Source organism: Salvelinus sp. IW2-2015, linkage group LG4q.1:29, assembly GCF_002910315.2.
Source record: "Salvelinus sp. IW2-2015 linkage group LG4q.1:29, ASM291031v2, whole genome shotgun sequence".
NCBI lineage: Eukaryota > Metazoa > Chordata > Actinopteri > Salmoniformes > Salmonidae > Salvelinus > Salvelinus sp. IW2-2015.
The window spans coordinates 59,857,095-59,879,615 of NC_036842.1; the positions used below are offsets into that span (position 1 = coordinate 59,857,095).

The 22,521-nt window shown below is 44.4% G+C and overlaps 1 protein-coding gene across 1 annotated transcript in view; it reads left to right on the top strand.

Moving 5' to 3' along the window:
• Positions 1-1,430, top strand: part of LOC111962261 (cytosolic carboxypeptidase 4) — a 141,188-nt gene extending 139,758 nt beyond the window's left edge. Inside the window, exon 24 of the mRNA XM_070442990.1 lies at positions 715-1,430. Coding sequence (XP_070299091.1) covers positions 715-997 — 283 coding nt within the window. The 3' untranslated portion in view covers positions 998-1,430. The remainder of the gene's footprint in view (positions 1-714) is intronic.
• The last annotated feature ends 21,091 nt before the right edge of the window (positions 1,431-22,521 follow it).

The window sequence follows — 22,521 nt, forward strand, 5'->3', positions numbered from 1 at the left end:
TCTATGTTTCACGATTTTATTTTTCTGAAAATCACTGAGTAGGATGGTCCTCCCCTTCCTCCTCCACTGACACCAATCCAGCAGCATGACCTCAGCTTGCATTGCAACTAGCATAATCTCAAACAGCATTACACTAATGTGGTTTTTGGACACAACGTTTCTGATATTGAGGAAGTAGTGGCGTTTTTCCCGACACTACATATTGTGTTGTCTAATCAGACATCTCAATGATAACATATCCAATCCAAACCCAGCATTTACTACGGTGTATGCTCGCTTTGCAGTACTCAGACCCTGCTTCTGTCTGTAATAACCCCTCTAAGGATATGAATGAGTTACAGCCTGAGTCTGTGACTCATGCCAAGGATGTCAATGAGTTTAGGCTCACTGGAAATGACTGGGGAACTATGACTGTGCTGTGAAGCAAGGTGGTAGAACTGACATGTCACAGTGTGTAAGAGGAGATGGAAATGTATGGAAGCTTTTGGTGGTGTTAATCACCAAAACGGTAGTTATTGATTTACTGTACTCCGCTCCACTCCCTTCATTAAGCCATCCATTTCCTTTGGTTAACTGACTGTCTCCCCTCCCCTCCCCTCCCCTCCACTGTTCTCCTCTGCTCACCTTTCATCTGCTCTCCTCTCCTCACCTTTCCTCTGCTCTCCTCTCTTCTCTTCTGCTCTCCTCTCCTCTCCTATGCTCTTCTCTCTCCAGCTGCTTCGAGGATGATGAGCCACCTTGTGTAGAGGAAATTGAGTACCTGAATGACAGCTTCCCCGAGCCCAACAGAAATGATCTGGACTCTGAGGTCAATGGCAATACATCCAGCGCTGAGGAGGAGGAAGATGATGAGGAAGAGCACCAGACAACCGGGAACAGTCGACAACGCTCAATGAAGTCCCGCCTCTATCCTCACTTGATAGGCCAAGAGACTCTGAACATCAAGAGGAGCCCATGCAATGGCATGAACATTTCAAATGGACAGTATCTGAGCTAAGGTATCACAAGGACATTCCCCCAAAGCACTTATTTCCTTTTTTTAATAATACATTTGATAATGGAAATTCTAATGTATATGGTTGCTAAGTTAGTGGCTATTTCCCTTAGGCTTTTAGAACAGTGGATATATAAACTATAGCAGTAGAATAGTGGACAATGGCTTTGTATGATTTGTATATGCCTTTGTATGAGATGCATGTGAAGGATAGTCCGGCATGACGTGGGCTTGTTGAGGCCATATTCTCCACAGAGAGCCTAAAGTAAATGGGTATATGGGTGAAGTAGGGTACTAGACAGTACTTTATTATATGAGATTATACTTATATTATTTGTGTATAGTAAATGTATCAAATACATCAGAAATAGGTTGGGGCTGTCACAATGTTTACCTATTATTAACATGCAGTATGATCTAAGTTCCAAAATAACGGGCCACCATAATCATTGTTATATTTTTAACATTCATAACCTGCAATGCATTTACATAGTGCTAACCAGCAAACTGTAGTTACTTTGGGGGAAAATATATTTATATTTTTTGAAATTATATAAATATGAAGTATTTGTATAACTAAACACATTTTGCTAGTTGACCGTTTTCATAATGTCTAAAGATGATAGTATTGAGTAATAACTGTTCGTTATAAATGTTCCATTCTCCTTCCTCTTAAATATGTTGGAACCGAAGAGCACTACAATAAAATAGACTTTTATTGAATCAGCCGTTCCTTGTGTCTTACTTGATATTGTCCTGTACACGTCATCACAGCCAAGTAGTCGGATCCTACGGTCCTACCGCTCAGTTCTGTTGGAAAAATCCAATGTCAGAAGAAAACCTTTGAGGAAACTGTGATGTGTGTCACACAGCCACCAAAAGAAAGGGAACAGTGATCCATGGGGTGTTCACGTTTCCACCGCCCTGCATCAGAGATTCCAATCCAGATCTGCTCAGCCGTCTCCCACAGACAGGAAGCCAACAGGAACACTGACCTCCACAGCGGCTCGCTGGCCTTGCCACACACTGCATTATTCCAGGCAGACTGATAGATTTGTCTTATTTTGGCTGGCCTGGCTTCCTTGGCATTGTGAGGATCCTTTCAGTGTGTCCCGAGGAGCAGAGGAATCAGAGGCTTCGTCCCAAATGGCACCCTATTCCCTATTTAGTGCGGTACTTTTGACAAGGGCCCTGATAAAAAGTAGTGCACTAAATAGCGAATAGGGTGCCATCTGGGACAAAGCCAGAGGCTGTCAGCCTCTCTCACAATGACATTGGGCTACTTTCAGTGTGGCCCTGTAGGCTCTTAGCTAATCCTATCACTACAGACTCAATGGGCAGACCTGCACACTGACATTGGGGCCCCGAAGGTTGATGGTTCATTGTTACTGTTGACCCCCCCAAGGCTGTAGCCATTATAGCTAGATTATATAACATATTGCTATTCATCACATGTAGTACACTGATAGTTGCAGCTGTGCTTAACTGTTGACACATATTGCAGTCTTGAAAAGTCCATCCTTTTGTTAGAAAAAAACATGAAAACACAATTTCCTTGGCTCTGATCATCAACTCTCCTGCAGCACATCAATTTCCAGGTGAGAAGATGTGGTACTGTCCAGTAGGTTATAGGAAATGACTGATACAGTCTGATCCGGTTGCCACCTTGGCATGATGAATGTTAGTGCTTCGCCAGCGTTTCTTGGCTGAACCAGTCAGAATCTTCATTACATCCTGGGTGTTAGTTTTGTTGGATGACCTGAGCCATCTGACAGTACGTTAGCATAAGAGTGGATTAAACTTTGAATATGGCCATTTGGAGATGAGATACACTGTGAAAAGATACTGATAAAAACACTTATTCATCCATCTACCATGAAGTGGTTTTCTGGTCGTTAGTCTAATAAAAACAATCTTCAGCGGATCGGCCACAGAATATAACACTATTAGCAGCTGTCTGCTTGATGTCGTCTTTTTGTATTGTTCTATTAATACGCTGTGTCAGAGTTTGACCAATTTGAATAGACGTAATGACTTAGCTATGACCTACACGCCTGCCTTTACTGCGACACGTAACGAATGCAGCGCAGTGCCCAGCACTGTCCTGTAATCTCATTCCCTTTGCAGATAGATGGTCTAATTAGATCCTGGCATGGTGAGCTACCTGATCACAGAGAGGTAAGCCAGCCTTCATTGGCATGCTGCGAGCAGAGCTAGGACTAGTTCCGCCTGCACACACGACTGCATTTCTTAATTAGTGTTTCATTCCAGCACTGCCTGACTCTTCATAGCTGATTCAGTCCACTATTACATCCCAGGCACCGCTTGCCCGCCGTATAGGGAAGCCCTGTAGAGAGGCCTTCAAAGCTACAGTTGAAGTCGGAAATGTACATACACCTTAGCCAAATACATTTAAACTCAGTTTTTCACAATTCCTGACATTTAATCCCAGTAAAAATTCCCTGTCTTAGGTCAGTTAGGATCACCACTTTATTTTAAGAATGTGAAATGTCAGAATAATAGTAGAGACAATGATTTATTTCAGCTTTTTATTTCTTTCATCACATTCCAGTGGGTCAGATGTTTACATACACTCAATTAGCATTTGGTAGCATTGCCTTTAAATTGTTTAACTTGGGTCAAACGTTTCGGGTTGCCTTCCACAAGCTTCCCACAATAAATTGGGTAATTTTGGCCCGTTCCTCCTGACAGAGCTGGTGTAACTGAGTCAGGTTTGTAGGCACTCCTTGCTCCGCACACGCCTTTTTCAGTTCTGCCACAAATTTTCTATAGGATTGAGAGTCAGGGCTTTGTGATGGCCAATCCAAATACCTTGACTTTACTGTCCTAAAACCATTTTGCCCACAACTTTGGAAGTATGATTGGGTCATTGTCCATTTGGAAGACCCATTGCGACCAAGCTTTAATTCCTGACTGATGTCTTGAGATGTTGCTTCAATGTTCACATAATTTTCCTCCCTCATGATGCATCTATTTTGTGAAGTGCACCAGTCCTCCTGCAGCAAAGCACCCCCACAACATGATGCCTGCACCCGTGCTTCACGTTGGGATGGTGTTCTTTGGCTTGCAAGCGTCCACCTTTTTCCTCCAAGCATAACAATGGTAATTATGGCCAAAGAGTTCTATTTTTGTTTCATCAGACAGAGGACATTTCTTCAAAAAGTATGATCTTTGTCAACCATGTGCAGTTGCAAACCGTAGACTGTCTTTTTTTATGGCGGTTTTGGAGCAGTGGGCTTCTTCTTTCTGAGCGGCCTTTAGGTTATGTCGATATAGGACTCGTTTTACTGTGGATATAGATACTTTTGTACCTGTTTCCTCCAGAATCTTCACAAGGTCCTTTGCTGTTGTTCTGTGATTGATTTGCACTTTTCGCACCAAAGTACGTTCATTCTCAGGAGAAGAACGTGTCTCCTTCCTTAGCGGTATGACGGCTGTGTGGTCAGCGTGGTGTTTATACTTTGCGTCTACTGTTTTATACAGATGAATGTGGTACCTTCAGGCGTTTGGAAAATTGCTCCCAAGACGAACCAGACTTGTGGAGGTCAACAATTTGTTTTTGAGGTCTTGGCTGATTTCTTTTGATTTTCCCATGATGTCAAGCAAAAGAGGCACTGAGTATGAAGGTTAGGCCTTGAAATACATCCACAGGTACACCACCAATTGACTCAAATGATGCAATTAGCCGATCAGAAGCTTCTAAAGCCATGACATAATTTTCTGGAATTTTCAAGCTGTTTAAAAGCAAAGTCAACTTAGTGTATGTAAACTTCTGACCTAAGTGAATTATAAGTGAATAATCTGTCTGTTAACAATTGTTGGAAAACATGACTTGTGTCATGCACAAAGTAGATGTCCTAACCGACTTGCCAAAACTATAGTTTGTTAACAATAAATGTGTGGAGTGGTTGAAAAACACGTTTTAATGACTCCAACCTAAGTGTATGTAAACCTCCCACTTCAACTGTATATGATCATGTCTATGACATTCTATTAGACTATTTATTTGCTTAGGAGATGCCCTCTTCTCGGTCTTCAGCTGTTAAGATTTATATTTTATGCATTTTTTGCAGATGAATGTTGAGTAATCCAGGTCATAAGGGTGCAACACCAGTACGTGTGAGATTTGATTTCTGCTTCACGCGTTATTCTAGATTTTTCTCCATGTTGTACTATCAGGGAATTGCTCATCATAAGTGCATGCTCTTTTGTAGAAACTACGTAATAGCAGAACATTTGTAGAATATACATGAGTTGTTAAATCAGGGCTTAGCCAGCAGCATACCACCCTGCAACCCACTGCTGGCTTGCTTCTGAAGCTAAGCAGGGTTGGTCCTGGTCAGTCCCTAGATGGGAATGTGTTCTCACTCAACTTACCTGATAAAATAACAGTAAAAAAATAAAATATTGATTGATCTTCCATAATAGTGCACTCATTCTAATATCTGAATTAGTTCTCTACTTCATATCAATGTGGAATATTTCTGAAGCAAACAGACTTGGATTGCTTTACAAAGGTCTGAGGAACATGCCAGTGAATTAGTTAATAGATACTGTTAGAGAAATAAAAGCATATTCTTCGATCTGCAGCCTGCAGAGTGGGAACTGTGTCTGTCTGCCAAATATCATTGTTTCTCTGTATCTCAATTTGTTGATCATGACTGATTGAGTTGGAGACTTTCCCACTGGCCTGCAAATCGCCACATTAATCAAATGGCTACCCGGACTATTGACACTGACCCCCTTTATTATGTATTTATTGATCTATTTTTTTTGCACTGTCTCTCTTGCACTGACTCTATGCACACTCACTTGACTTCACCCCCCCCCCCCCCCACACACACACACACACACTACAGTGACACTCCCACACACCCACACACACACACTACACTGACACCCCCCCCCCCACACACACAACACACACACACACACACACACACACAACCACACACACACACACACACACACACACACAACACAACACACACACACACACACACACACACACACACAACACACACACCACCACACACACAAAACACGCACAAAACACACACACACTTGAAATTGACGGCACACACTTACATATGGACACACTTTCAAACACAATATGCTGCTGCTACTCTGTTCATTATGTATTCCCAATTGCCTAGTCACATTTACCATATGTACATGTGTAACCGATGTGAAATGGCTAGCTAGTTAGCGGTGGTGCGCGCTAATAGTGTTTCAATCGGTGACGTCACTCGCTTTGAGACCTTGAAGTAGTGGTTCCCCTTGCTCTGCAAGGGCTGTGGCTTTTGTGGAGCGATGGGTAACGATGCTTCGTGGGTGACTGTTGTTGATGTGTGCAGAAGGTCCCTGGTTCGCGCCCGGGTCGGGGCGAGGGGACGGACTAAAGTTATACTGTTACACATGAACATACTGTACTAACTCAATTACCTCAACTACCTCGTACTCCTGCACATTATAGCCTCGTTATTATTTTTATTTATTTATTATTTATTGTTACTATCTCCTTTTTTATTTTTCTTATTTTTTATTTCTGCATTGTTGGGAACATGCTCGTAAGTAAGCATTTCACAGTATAATATACACCTGTTGTATTCAGTGCATGTGCCCAATGAAATGTCTGCAGCATTGAAGGTCCCCAAGGACACTGTGGCCTCCATCATTCTTAAGCGGAAGAAGTTTGGAATCACCAAGACTCTTCCTAGAGTAGGCCACCAGGCCAAACTGAGCAATCAGGGGGGAAGGGCTTTGGTCAGGGAGGTGACCAAGAACCTGATGGTCACTCTGACAGAGCTCTAGAGTTCCTCTGTGGAGATTGGAGAACCTTCCAGAAGGACAACTATCTCTGCAGCACTCCACCAATCAGGCCTTTATGGTAGAGTGGCCAGACGGAAGCCACTCTTCAGTAAAAGGCACATGACAGCCCGCTTGGAGTTTGCCAAAAGACACCTAAAGACTCTCAGATGATAGGAAATAAGATTCTCTGGTCTGAGTGCCAAGCGTCAAATCTGGAGAAAACCTGGATTCATCCCTACGGTGAAGCATGGTGGTGGCAGCATAATGCTGTGGGGATGTTTTTCAGTGGCAGGGACTGGGAGACTAGTCAGGATCAAGGCAAAGATGAACGGCGTAAAGTACAGAGAAATCCTTGATGAAAACCTGCTCCAGAGTCCTCAGGACCTCAGACTGGAGTAAAGGTTCTCCTTCCAACAGGACAACGACCCTAAGCACACAGCCAAGACAACACAGGAGTGGCTTTGGGACAAGTCTCTGAATCTCCTTGAGTGGCCCAGCCAGAGCCCGGACTTGAACCCGGTCAAACATCTCTGGAGAGACCTAAAAATAGCTGTGCAGCAACGCTTCCTTTCCAACCTGACAGAGCTTGAGAGAATCTGCAGAGAAGAATGGGAGAAACTCCTCAAATACAGGTGTGCCAAACTTGTCCAAGAAGCATATCCAAGACGACTCAAGGCTGTAATCAGTGAAAAAAGGTGTTTCAACAAAGTACTGAGTTAAGGGTCTGAATACTTATGTAAATGTAATATTTTCGGGGGGGTTTTGTTTAATAAATTTGCTAATATTTCTGAAAACTTGTTTTTTCTTTGTCGTTATGGGGTATTGTGTATAGATTGATGAGGCAGGGAAAAAAACAATTTAGTCCATTTTTAAATAAGGCTGTAGAGTAAAAAAAATATGCAAAAAGTCAAAGGCGTCTGAATACTTTCCGAATACTCTGTACTTTTATAGAAAATGACTCAAGTAGAAGTGAATGTCACACAGTAAAATACTACTTGAGTTAAGTGTAAAAATATTATGCTTTAAATGTACTTAAGTATCAAAAGTAAATGTAATTGTTAAATATACTTAAGTATCAGAAGTTAAAGTAAAAGTATAAATCGTTTCAAATTCCTTATATTAAACAAACTAGATGGCACAATTTTCTTCTTTTTTTTATTCACGGATAGCCAGGGCCACACTCCATCACTCAGACATAATTTACAAAAGAAGCATTTGGGTTTTGTGAGTCTGCCAGATCAGAGGCAGTAGGGAGGATCATGGGTGTTATCTTGATTAGTGGGTGAATTGGAACATTTTCCTGTCCTGCTAAGCATTCAAAATGTAATGAAAAAAAGTGGGTGTCAGGGAAAACGTATGGAGTAAAAAGTGCATTATTTTCTTTAGGAATGTAGTAAAGTAAAAGCTAACAAAAAATATAAATAGTAAAGTACAGATACCCCAAAAACGGACTCAAGTAGTACTTTAAATAATTTTTACTTACTTTAAACCAATGTAGGAAAGTAGACCAAGATGTCATACCCTCTAACCTTTTGTCTAACTTCTTGGGCAAGTGGCCAAAGTACCTGATTTGTGTCAAAAGTGACATTGTTTACAGTGAATGTTGAAGCCATGATGTCACAATGGGGAGCTTTAGAATGGACAAAAAATATATAAAAATTTAAATGTAAGCAAATCAATCCAGACCGGTCCACACGTTTTAAAGTTTGAATGGCGTTTCTAGCTTAAATGGTGTAAGAGGAGTAGCGTGAAGAACATGAAGAAGAATGACGAAGATGTAAAGTTTGGACTTTTGCTTCGCAAGTCCCACCTAATAACAATCCATATTTAGCTTAACCTAAACAACTACAATAAATAAGGTGAGTATTCAACCATATTGGAAATGTTACGATAAGGATGGTGCATGATTAGCCAATGGAGATTACATTTTCCTTAAATTGACTCGGCCCTGTTTTCATTATCCTGATTTATTGTTGTAACTGTTGCTCTAATCCAATTTCATTCCATGTCTTTAAGAGCTCTCAGAACTCTCTGATGGTGACCATTCCACATTGATTGCCAAGTTCCCTGCATCTGAAATTCCATTATCAGCCACCACAGGGATTATCTGTAATTGAGATTTAATCAGAGGCTGTACTGTCCAATGACTGATATCAGTGCTGGATGCATCTGTTCAGTAATGACGGTTCAATAACAACATATATCAAAAACACTTTGTTCTCAGATATGTTTTAGCGGTCGCATTTTGACAATGAATGTGTCGCAGTGGGTGCGGGGATTTTTGATGGTTAAATGAAATTGGTCCAATCCTCTAAACGAATTAAAAGCACCTTTTAATGAAAATGCAATGCTGGGCTTATCAGCAAAATAGAAATCCCCTCAGCAAAGCAAGTTCTTTTTTTGGGGTGTCGATGCACTTTGACTAATTCAACTCTCTCGCCAGTTTTCTGTCCACAGAAATGTCCTATTGATTCTTCTATACAGCCCTGTTTGGTGCCAATTGTTTTGTATTTTGATGTACTCAACTATTCTCTGTTCAGCCATTTCTGTTAGTTTTACATATGGCAGGTACTTTTCAACACTTTAAAAACATAACTTCTTGAGAACCTCTGTATGTTCCTCAGAACCTACTGACTCTAGCATCAGGGCAGAGAGAGGTCAAGACATTTTCTAAACATGTTAACATAAACACATCCTGCACACTGCCATACAAGCGTTTGCAACAGAACATAATGACTTCACAAGTCAAGGTTTAGTTTAATTATTCATGTTTTGCTCATGTTTCTTTCAGTATTTTTCAGCATCCCCACCTTCTTCTCTGATGAGCACATGCTTTATTCATTACCGAACAAACACATTTAATTTTCAACGGGAAGATATCACTCAAAGTATCCTCTTATCCTTTTTGGAATTCCTAGGGCAATGGCTTACATCTGCTAAGTAAATAGAAGTACACAGGTAGGTAGGTAGGTAGGTAGGTAGGTAGGTAGGTAGGTAGGTAGGTAGGTACACTATATATACAAAAGTATGTACCCCTTCAAATTAGTGGATTCTGCTATTTCAGCCACACCGGTTGCTGACAGGTTATGAAATCGAGCACACAGCCATGAAATCTCCTTAGACAAACATTGGCAGAAGAATGGCCTTACTGAAGCGCTCAGTGACTTTCAAAGTAGCACCGTCATAGGCCACACAAGCTCATAGAATGGGACCGCCGAGTGCTGAAGTGCATAGTGTGTAAAAATCCTCGCTGGCAACACTCACTACCGAGTTCCAAACTGCCTCTGAAAGCAACGTCAGCACAAGAACAGTTCGTCGGGAGCTTCATGAAATGGGTTTCCTTGGCCGAGCTGCTGCACACAAGCCTAAGATCACCATGTGCAATGCCAAGTGTCAGCTGGAGTGGTGTAAAGCTTACCACCATTGGCCCCTTGAGCAGTGGAAATGCATTCTCTGGAGTGATGAATCCCGCTTCGCCATCTGGCAGACCGACGGACAAATCTGGGTTTGGCAGATGCCAGGAGAATGCTACCTGCCCGAATGCATAGTGCCAACTGTAAAGTTTGGTGGAGGAGGAATAATGGTCTGGGGCTGTTTTTCATGTTACGGGCTAGGCCCCTTAGTTCCAGTGAAGGGAAATCTTAACGCTATAGCATACAATGACATTCTAGACAATTCTGTGCTTCCAACTTTGTTTGGAGAAGGCCCTTTCCCTTTCCATTGTCATCCTTTCAGCATGACAATGCCCCCGTGCACAAAGCAAGGTCGATACAGAAATTATTTGTCGAGATCGGTGTGGAAGAACTTGACAGGCCTGCACAGAGCCCTGACCTCAACTCCACTGAACAACTTTGGGAAATATTGGAATGCCGACTGCGAGCCTGGTCTAATCGCCCAACATCAGTGCCAACCTCACTAATGCTCTTGTGGCTGAATGGAAGCAAGTCCCCGCAGCAATGTTCCAACATCTAGTGGAAAGCCTTCCCTGAAGAGTGTTACAGCAGCAAATGGGGGACCAACTCCATATTAATGCCCATGATTTTGGAATGAGATGTTCACATACTTTTGGTCATGTAGTGTAGGTAGGTAGGCGTTGTAGTGAATAATGCATTGGTCAGACAGACCGCCCACATTATTGACTATTCTTTCCTTTTCACTTCATTATTCTGTCTTAGCTGTTGTGTGTTCCCATTCCAGCTCTGTTGCTGTCAAAGCAGATCCAGTCTAGGTTACTCATTAACTTTGCTGGTCGTTCCCTCCTATTCTTGTCAACTTTACATGCACATCCTCCAAAGGCTGTTCTGAGACAACACTTCTCATATGTTGCTGACATAACAACATATTTTTGGTGATCACTCACTACTTTGGTTATGTCAATGTAATACACAGATGATTATACCAATCCCTATAATAATTGTCCTAAATCTACGTGTAGCTACAGATCTCCCTTTGTCGCTTCAATAATTGTGCAGAAAGTTCACAATTCAGCTAACAGGCACCTAATAAAACTATAATTTCTTAAAAAATGTGACTCCCTCAAATAACCGTTTAGTGCCATCCATCCAGTCTGTCTGTCTCTGCTCCAGCACACACATTGCTTTCTACTGTGCCTTGGATCTGGGCATCTCTGTAACTGGCGATAAGAGACGAAGAACAGAGCTACATCAAATTACCGGTGTTAAATTTGCCTGTAGTGCATAATTGACCACTTTTCCTGTTCGTGGTGGATGGGGATAGTATTCTACCCTTAGGAAGCCACAGGGAACTTTCCAAATGTGCACTACGCACAATAATGAATGTCTGGCAGAGAGAGAGTGAGGTGGCTTTTAGAGCCAGACTGGAAGAAAGCACAAGAACAGAGCACAGGATTGAGGAAAACATGGCCTTAATAGGAAAACATGGCCTTAATAGGAAAACATGGCCTTAATAGGAAAACATGGCCTTAATAGGAAAACATGGGCCTTAACAGGAAAACATGGCCTTAATAGGAAAACATGGCCTTAATAGGAAAACATGGCCTTAATAGGAAAAACATGATAGGAAAACATGGCCTTAATAGGAAACATGATAGCGAAAACATGGCCTGTAAATAGGAAAACATGGCCTTAATAGGAAAACATGGCCTTAATAGGAAAACATGGCCTTAATAGGAAAACATGGCCTTAATAGGAAAACATGGCCTTAATAGTTGGGTGAAAGTGGTCCACATACTATGAAACGTCACGTTGACTCCTCACACACGGACAGAGTTGTACTTGTGACTTCCGGCAGAACCTGCGTTTAGAACTTGTTCTTTGTGTAGTTGAAAGAGTACATCATTTCAAAGTCGTTGGTTTAAAAAAGCAGTGTTGATTAGATCATCATTTCTAAAGAAGTTGGTGTATGTGCTTAATCAGGCATGCTGCATAGCGACCAAAGCAAGAAGTTCATGGAGCAGGATATGTTTTGGCTAAAGGCCATCTGGATGTAGTTAAGTCTACTTGCATACAGTATATGGCCCATTAACCCACTCTCACTGGGAACAGTCCCTTGTACAAGACCAAGAACATTTCATGCCTGATTAACACTAGCCTGATTGTATCGGCCATTGGCAATCGTCACTGTTTTAGTTTTTTTAACTTCACTTAATAATAAAAACTGTTCAAAACTGATAACTACTGAACCAAAATGATGCAGTGCCTAGTATATATAGTTTGATAAGTGCTGAACACGGTCCATTTCTATATTTTTGACATACATTTATGTTGGAAGGCAATACCAAATCCTCTAATGGATGTGGCTGTAAATATGTCACGACTTCTGCCGAAGTCGATGCCTCTCCTTGTTCGGGCGGTGCTCGGCAGTCTTCTAGCCATCGCCGATCCATTTTTAAAATGTTCCATTTGTCTTGTCTTGTTTACCCACACACCTGGTTCTCATTTCCCTCATTATGTGTTGTGTATTTAACCCTATGTTTCCCCCCATGTCTTTGTGTGGTATTGTTTATTCTGTGTTCATGTATGCGCACTTTAGGCTATAGCCCTTCACGCATACCTTGACAAAATAATACGGCATCATTCTCCATCAGCCAGTGTGCTTCAATAAGACAAAGTGGAAACAGTCACTCTATGTTCTACCATTTCGAATTATAGTGTAGTGTACAATGCACTGCTGAAATACCTGGGTTTTATATAACAATATTCCACTCATTATCAGAATTTCATTGATACACTGTAAGCTGATGAATTTAAGTGGACATAGAGGCGAGGCTGTATCAGTTGACAAGTCACGTAGAAAAGGTGCTCTTGTACAATGTTTTCTGGAGCAGAAATGACATACAAAACCGTGCTACACTTTTACAGTCGCCAACTCCTTCACCGTACCCTATTTCTGATGACTTGTAAGGATGATGAAACTTTAAGACTGACATATTTCTCAACATGTACACAACCTGTCATTGAATTCAAATGATAAATGTCAAGTTTTTGTCAAATATTTTATGGAAAATTATATTTACCATCTACTATTCTTTCTAACCAGCACTTCAAAAATAACAGTTTTGATATTTGTATCTTGTATTTTTTTCCTATTCGATTAAATGGTAGCTAAAATGAATAAATAGTGACCCCTATCGGACTCCCGAGTGGCGCAGCGGTCTAAGGCACTGCATCGCAGTGCTAGAGCCGTCACTGCCGACCTGGGTTCTATTCCGCTACCAGGAGACCTTTGAGGAGGCGCACAATTGGTCCAGTGTCGCCCGGGTTAGTGGACGGTTGCACGCTGACTTCAGTCACCAGTACGATGTTTCCTCCAACACATTGGTGCGGCTTGGCAGGGTCATGTTCTGGAGGACGCATGACTCTCGACATTCGCCTCTCCCGAGTCCGTATGGGTAGCAGCGATGGGACAAGATTGTAACTACCAATTGGATATCACAAAAAAGGGGTAAAAAAAAAAAGTGACCCTATCTGATGTATTGGTGACTAAACAAAATGTTCTCATGGTATTTCACAGAAAACTTGATTTTGCATTTTCTCATGATTTTGCAAAATCATGATGCATGATTTTGCATGAATGACTCAAGGGTGAAAGATGTGTGAAACCCCAATGAATGCATAATTAAAGGTTCTGAACATAAGATATTTTCAAAGTGAGTCCATGCAACTTATTATGTGACTTATTAAGCACATTTTTACTCCTGAATTAATTTAGGGTTGCCATAACTAAGAAGTTGAATGCTTATTGACTCAAGACGTTTCAGTTTTTTTTTCGTAATTAATTTGTAAAAAAAATCTAAAAACATAATTCCACTTGGTTTATGGGGTATTGTGTGTAGGCCAGTGACACAAAATCTCAGTTTAATCAATTTAAATTCAGACTGCAACACAAGAAAATGTGGAAAAAGTCAAGGGGTGTGAATACTTTCTGAAGGCACTGTCTCAAAGTTATTGACCTCACAATAAGCCAGATTCGAGTAACTTACATTGTGGTGCTGAAACATGAAAATCAGAAATGGACAGTTCATTGTTCTGAAAGTAGGCATATTCAAGTTGGCTGAATTACTTTCAACCGTCTTCATTTTAATTAGACTTTACTAATAACAAGAGGGCTTTGTGTTGGAGCCTATTTCTTACTATAGGTCAACCTGTTTGACAGATGAAATCTGGCTATGGGCTGCTATATCCAGGGTTTTGTTGACCAATTCCTCCACCCACCATGCACACTTTAAATAGCCCACCTCCGTGTCAGTGAAGGGCTGTTAAGGGAAAGCCAAGACTATAATTGAGGGGGTACGAGAGGGTATGCCATAGGCCTACCTTTATTTAAATCAATTGCAAAAAGCACAGGCAATAAAACAGATCTGATTATATAAAGTGATCTATAACGGCGCTTTGGTCCCCAATGTTTTATGCAAGAAACAAGCTCTAAAATAACTTGGAAAGACATGTCACCGATGCATGTGGGGATATCATTGGTTAGTTTCTTTGACATTGAGGCAGATTATTCAATTGTCATGTAAACACCTTACTCTGCTTATCTTAATCGCGCAAAGTTAAAATCGAAGTAAGAATATGCTGATTAAAACACCTGGTTTTCTGAGCAATCTTTCGAATTATTGGGACATGTAAACGCCTTAATCGACGTTCCAGTGGTGTATTTCATCTGCACAGGTGCCAGCACTAGCTGAGCGAGCCTCCCTCTTTAGCAGGACTGAAGCGAGTTTGGAACAACTGAATGATTGAGTCTTACATGCGGTCGCGCATGTTGATTTTGTCCACCCACACCAGACGCCATCAGGACACGCAAGTTGAAATATCAAACCGAACTCTGAACCAACTATATTAATTTGGGGACAGGTCGAAAAGCATTAAACATTTAAGGTAATTTAGCTAGATAGCTTGCCGTTGCTAGCTAATTTGTCCTGTGATATAAACATTGAGTTGTCATTACTACAGTGCACAAGGTCCTCTACTCCGACAAAAGGGTAAACAAGGTTGATTTCTAGTAATCTCTCCTCCTTCAAGCTTCTTCTTCTTTGGACTTTATATGGCGGTTGACAACCAACTTTAAGGTGCATTACCACCACCAACTGGACAGTTTGGACCTCTTTCAATCACCCACGTGGGTATATGCTCCTAAAAACCAATGAGGAGATGGGAGAGGCAGGACTTGCAGCGCCTCAAGCGTCACAAAGAGAACCAAGTTCTTTTTTAGCGCCTGGATGTGCAGACGCTCAATGACCCGTGCGAGCAGTGTGTGTGCAATGATTGAATAACATTTATGTGTACATTTATTTTTGCAACAGGAGCGGTGTGGTCAGCATGTTAGAAGTAGTTTTCACATCCAAACTCAGAATCAAATATGCTTCCCAAAAATAAAAATGTATTGTGATTGTCGATTTTCTGCATTTATCAAAGTGCCATCAAGTAGCCTGATTTCAGATGTGTCCATTTAAACAGGATTATTAGGGAAATTGCTCTTCTTGCAAAGCACATAAATGTTTTCACCAAATTATTTGCATTATTGTGTGCATTTAACCATAGTCAGTCAGAGACTGAGTTACAACCTCCTTTAGCTGAGGAGACAAAAAATGTACTTTGCTTGGGAAGAAATCTAATTCTGTCACTATCAATTGATTAAGCTATTCACTTTCTGTTTAATAGAAACTGTTTAAACCCAGAAGCTTTTAGGGAAACACTTGTGACCTTCTCTCATTGGGTTAAGCCACAGAAGAAGAGTAGCCAGCAGTTAAAGCTCACGTTTTTCTGTGTCGGTAGGCCCACTCTGTCTAGGGTGGAAAGGTAGGCCCACTCTGTCTAGGGTGGAAAGGTTGGCCTACTCTGTCTGGCGGTGAGAAAGGTAGGCCTACTCTGTCTGGGGTGGAAAGGTAGGCCTACTCTGTCTGGGGTGGAAAGGTAGGCCCACTCTGTCTGGGGTGAAAGGTAGGCCTACTCTGTCTGGGTGGAAAGGTAGCTCTTCTCTGTCTTGGGGTGGAAAGGTAGGCCTACTCTGTCTAGCGTGGAAAGGTAGGCATAACTTTTAAAGTATCATGCTCAGATTCCTAATGACGTCACAGATTTAATTATTTGTAAACAGGGACAAGACACTGATTTGGCATTGGAGTGTCACGTTCCTGACCTGTTTTCCCTTGTTTTTGTATTTAGTATTTGGTCAGGGCGTGAGTTGGGTGGGTTGTCTATGTGTTGTTTTCTATGTTGGGGTTTTGTGTGTTCGGCTTGGTATGATTCTCAATCAGAGGCAGCTGTCAATCGTTGTCCCTGATTGAGAATCATACTTAGGCAGCCGGGGTTTCACGTGTGTTTTGTGGGGTGTTGTTCCTAGTTAGTGTTTCGCCACACGGACTGTCACGGTAGTTTCATTTTTTTTGTATCGCATATTTGTTTTCGTGTTTTATTAATTACCATGGAAACCAACCACTCTGCATATTGGTCCGATCCTTCTCGCCTCTCCTCGTCCGATGAGGAGGACGATATAGACTATCGTTACAGAAACACACACCACCAAAGGACCAAGCAGAGTGGAAAAGGGCAGCGACAGCAGCAGCAGAAACAGACACAGGACTCCTGGACTTGGGAGGAGATCCTGGACGGCAAGGACCCTGGGTTCAGCCAGGGGAATATCGCCGTCCCAAGGCGGAGTTGGAGGCAGCGAAGGCAGAGAGGCGCTGGTATGAGGAGGCAGCGCGGCGACGCGGTTGGGAGCCCGAGAGTCAGACCCAAAAATGTCTTGGGGGGGGGGCACACGCGGAGTGTGGCAAAGCCGGGTAGGAGACCTGAGCCAACTCCCCGTGCTTACCGTGGAGTGAGAGGGCGTCGTACTGGTCAGACACCGTGTTATGCGGTGGAGCGCACGGTGTCCCCAGTACGCGTGCTTAGCCAGTGCGGGCTATTCCACCTCGCCGCACGTGGTAGGGCTAGGTTGGGCATCGAGCCGGGTGTCATGAAGCCGGCCCAACGCATCTTTCTGGTCTCCGTCGCTCGGCGTACATGGCACCAGCCTTACAAATGGTTCCGTGTCCCGGTTCGCCAGCATAGCCCAGTGCGGGCTATTCCACCTCGCCGCACTGGCGGGCTACGGGGACCATTCAACCTGGTAAGGTTGGGCAGGCTCGGGGTTCAAGAGCGCGTGTACTCCTTCACGGTCCGGTTATCTCGGTGCCACCTCCACGTACCAGTCCTCCGGTGGCAGCCCCCCGCACCAGGCTGTCTCTCGTCTCCTCTCCTCCCTACAGGTGTACCCTCTGCCCAGCGCTGTCTGAGCTGCCTGCCTGCCCAGCGCTCCTGAGCTGCCTGCCTGCCCAGCACTGTCTGAGCTGCCTGCCTGCCCAGCGGCGCTGTCTGAACTGCCTGCCTGCTCAGCGCTGTCTGAACTGCTGCCTGCCCAGCGCTGTCGGAATGCCTGCCTGCCAGCGCTGTCTGAGCTGCCTGCCTGCCCAGCGCTGTGAGCTGCCTGCCTGCCCAGCGCTGTCTGGAGTGCGCCTGCCTGCCCAGCGCTGTCTGAGCTGCCTGCCTGCCCAGCGTCATCTGAGCCGCCCGTCTGCCCCTCAGTCCGGTGCTGCCCCTCAGTCCGGTGCTGTCGCCCTAGTCCGGTCTGCCCCTAGTCCGGTTGCTGCCCCCTTAGTCCGGTGCTGCCCCTTAGTCCGGTGCTGCCCTTAGTCCGGTGCTGCCCTTAGTGCGTGCTGCCCTTGGTCCAGTGGGGTTGATTGGAGGGTGGTTGTTAGGAGGCCACGGGGCGATTAAGGAGCGGACAAAAACATTGTTAAAGTGGGGTCCACGTCCCGCGCCAGAGCCGCCACCGCGGACAGACGCCCACCAGAGCCTCCCCTAGAGTTTTAGGTGGTGCGCCCGAGTTCGCACCTTGAGGGGGGGGTTCTGTCACGTTCCTACCTGTTTTCCCTTGTTTTGTATTTATTTAGTATTGGTCAGGCGGTGAGTTGGGTGGGTTGTCTATGTGTTGTTTTCTATGTTGGGGTTTTGTGTGTTCGTGGTAAGATTCTCAATCAGAGGCAGCTGTCAATCGTTGTCCCTGATTGAGAGTCGGTAGGCCCACTCTGTCTAGGGGAGGGTAGGCCCACTCTGTCTAGGGTGGAAAGGTTGGCCTACTCTGTCTGGGGTGGAAAGGTAGCCTACTCTGTCTGGGGTGGAAAGGTAGGCCTACTCTGTCTGGGGTGGAAAGTAGGCGCCACTCTGTCTGGGGTGGAAAGGTAGGCCTACTCTGTCTGGGTGGAAGGTAGCCTACTCTGTCTGGGGTGGAAAGGTAGGCCTACTCTGTCTAGGGTGGAAAGGTAGGCATACTTTTAAAGTATCATGCTCAGATTCCTAATGACGTCACAGATTTAATTATTTGTAAACAGGGACAAGACACTGATTTGGCATTGGAGTGTCACGGTTCCTTTGAACCTTGTTTTGTATTTATTTAGTATTGGTCAGGGCGTGAGTTGGGTGGGTTGTCTATGTGTTGTTTTCTATGTTGGGGTTTTGTGTGTTCGGCTTGGTATGATTCTCAATCAGAGGCAGCTGTCAATCGTTGTCCCTGATTGAGAATCATACTTAGGCAGCCGGGGTTTCACGTGTGTTTTGTGGGTGTTTGTTCCTAGTTAGTGTTTCGCCACACGGGACTGTCACGGTAGTTTCATTTTTTTTGTATCGCATATTTGTTTTCGTGTTATTAAATTACCATGGAAACCAACCACTCTGCATATTGGTCCGATCCTTCTCGCCTCTCCTCGTCCGATGAGGAGGACGATATAGACTATCGTTACATGGAGAAATATGGTAAGATGTACACATAGGCCTATCTCTCTGTCCATTCCTAGCCTGTAATTTCGGGAATTTGTGTGGAATTAAAAATTATTCTGCTAATATGTAGAATCACGTAGAATTGCATGAAATGTTTATTAAAGGCTGTTTTTCTCGGACCTGCAAATACGATGATAGATTAATGCAATGCTTTTACTAGAACCTTCTGGCCCCCAGCTCTGTGCGCTATCAAAAGTTTATAAAACGGCATAGCTAAGGCCATGCTCTGTCCAAGAAGTGAGTGTAAATTGTAGGAATGTTCTCTGCTATCCACTTAATTTTTTATTATCATTTTGGCTATAGGGGAGGGACACTTGTTTAGGTAAAAGGTTTAGGTAAAATATATTTTGCTGAACGGAGGAACATCCATTTTCATTTCAGAGAGGTCCGATTTTCTCCTTGTAACCCTTATTATAAACAGTGTTCACTCCCTAACATAGTGAGCCTTGCATTCAGGGTTGTGGGCTGTTGTTGTTTTTGTAGTTCTTGCCGCTCCACGTGCTTCCCCATGCTTGGTGTGATGGTGGCGTGACTAAGGTATTTGTTATGATTATGAGATGTAAACTAATGTATTGCTTTATAATTCAAGCTATTTAAAGTTTTCATTGAGTAGAGCGTCATCCACCATCCGGCTAGCCTCAGAAACCCAGACCTAGGCAACAGCACTGACTAGGTCTGGTATCAATGACAGACTATTGGTAACTTCAAAAAGGGAAAACGAAGTTAATCTAGGAAGGGTCCTCTTCAGACAGACAACTATCCAAACAAATCACAAGTTTGGGTCGGCGGGTCTTAAAATGCAGGCAGAAATTGAGGGGATTCGATTATCTGGCCTGGGTTACCGCAGTAGCAGAAGTGTCATGTTTTGTCTTTGATCATCATGTCTTGTCCCTGTGCTTCCCTCTGCTGGTCTTATTAGGTTCTTTCCCTCTTTCTATCCCTCTCTCTCCAGTCTTAACAAAACAATATTCTCCTGGATATTATCCTAGGTAAATCCAAAACAGGAAACTGAAATCCTCTCGTCAGTAGAGAGGAACGACTGGAGACGCGACCACAGACTGCAGGTCGCTTCAGGAAGGCACAGGCCGTAGCGGACATAGACACTGCTCACACGCAGCATCTGAAGAAGGCAAAACACGACAGGGCGGAACAAGGACACAGAACAGCAAACATCAAACAAGAATCCGACAAGGACAGAAGCGGAACAGAGGGAGAAATAGGGACTCTAATCAGAGGGCAAAATAGGGGACAGGTGTGAAAGAGTAAATGAGGTAGTTAGGAGAATGAGAAACAGCTGGGAGCAGGAACGGAACGATAGAAAGAGAGAGCGAGAGAGGAAGAGAGGGGGGGAGAGAGAGGGAATAGAAAGAGGGAAAGAACCTAATAAGACCAGAGAGGGAAGCAAGGGACAAGACATGATGATCAAAGACAAAACATGACAGTACCCCCCCACTCACGAGCGCCTCCTGGCGCCCTCGAGGAGGAACCTCGGCGGCAACGAAGGAATCATCAATCAACGAACGGTCCAGCACGTCCCGAGATGGAACCACTCCTCTCTCAGGACCCGTAACCTCCAATCCACTAAGTACTGGGGTGACCACGTCCCCGAGAACGCATGCCATTCGATTCCGTACCTTGTAAATAGGTGCGCTCCGACAAGGACGGGGGGGGGGAGGGAAGAACGAAGGGGCGCGAAGAAAAGGCTTGACACAGGAGCATGGAAGACAGGGTGGACGCGACGAAGATTGCGGAAGAAGCAGTCGCACAGCGACAGGATTGACGACCTGAGACACGGAACGGACCAATGAACCGCGGAGTCAACTTGCGAAGAAGGCTGTCGTAAGGGGAAGGTTACGAGTGGAAAGCCACACTCTCTGACGCGACAATACCTAGGACTCTTAATCCTACGTTTATTGGCGGCTCTCACAGTCTGCGCCCTGTAACGGCAAAGTGCAGACCTGACCCTCCTCCAGGTGCGCCTCAAACGTTGGACAAAAGCCTGAGCGGAGGGAACGCTGGACTCGGCGAGCTGGGACGAGAACAGAGGAGGCTGGTACCCAAGACTACTCTGAACGGAGATAGCCCGGTAGCAGACGAAGGAAGCGAGTTGTGAGCGTACTCAGCCCAGGGGAGCTGTTCTGCCAAGACGCAGGGTTCGAAACGAAAGGCTGCGTAATATGCGACAATCGACTGATTGGCCCTTTGCTTGACCGTTAGACTGGGGATGAAACCCGGAAGAGAGACTGACCGGAAGCACCAATCAAACGACAGAACTCCCTCCAAAACTGTGACGTGAATTGCGGACCTCTGTCTGAAACGGCGTTCAACGGGAGGCCATGAATTCTGAACACATTCTCAATGATGATTTGTGCCGTCTCCTTAGCGGAAGGAAGCTTAGCGAGGGGAATGAAATGTGCGCCTTAGAGAACCTATCGATACGTAAGAATCACAGTCTTCCCGCAGACGAAGGCAGACCGGTAATAAAGTCTAAGGCGATGTGGACCATGGTCGAGAAGGAATGGGAAGCGTCTGAACGACCGCAGGAGGAGAGTTACCTGACTTAGTCTGCGCGCAGTCCGAACAAGCAGCACGAACGGGCGTGTCCGCTCCTGAGTAGGCACACAAACGCTGGCGAATTAGAAGCAAGCGTACCCGAACGCCGGGGTGGCCAGCTAACTTGGCAGAGTGAGCCCACTGAAGAACAGCAAGACGAGTAGAGACAGGAACGAACAGAAGGTTACTAGGACAACGGCGCGGCGACGCAGTGTGAGTGAGTGGGCTTGCTTTACCTGTCTCTCAATTCCCCAGACAGTCAAGACCGACAACAAGCCCTTCAGGGAGAATCCCTCGGGTCGGTAGAGAACCACAGAAGAATAAAGAGACGGGATAAGAGATCAGGCTTGGTGTTCTTATTTCCGGGCGATAGGAAATCACGAACTCGAAACGAGCGAACAACGCCCAACGGCTTGACGTGCATTAAGTCGTTGGCAGAACGGATGTATTCAAGGTTCTTATGGTCAGTCCAAACGACAAAAGGGACGGTCGCCCCCTCCAACCACTGTCGCCATTCGCTATGGCTAAGCGGATGGCGAGCAGTTCGCGGTTACCATCATTAGTGTGTTCCGATGGCGACAGGCGAATGAGAAAAGTAAGCGCAAGGATGGACCTTATCGTCAGAATGGAAGCGCTGAGACAGAATGGCTCCCAGCGCCACTCTGAAGCGTCAACCTCGACAATGAATTGTTTTAGTGACGTCAGGAGTAACAAGGATAGGGGCGGATGTAAAACGCTTCTTGAGGAGATAAAAGCTCCTGGGCGGAACCGGACCATTAAAGCAAGTCTTGACAGAAGTCAGAGCTGTGAGAGGGGCAGCCACTTGACCGAAATTACGAATGA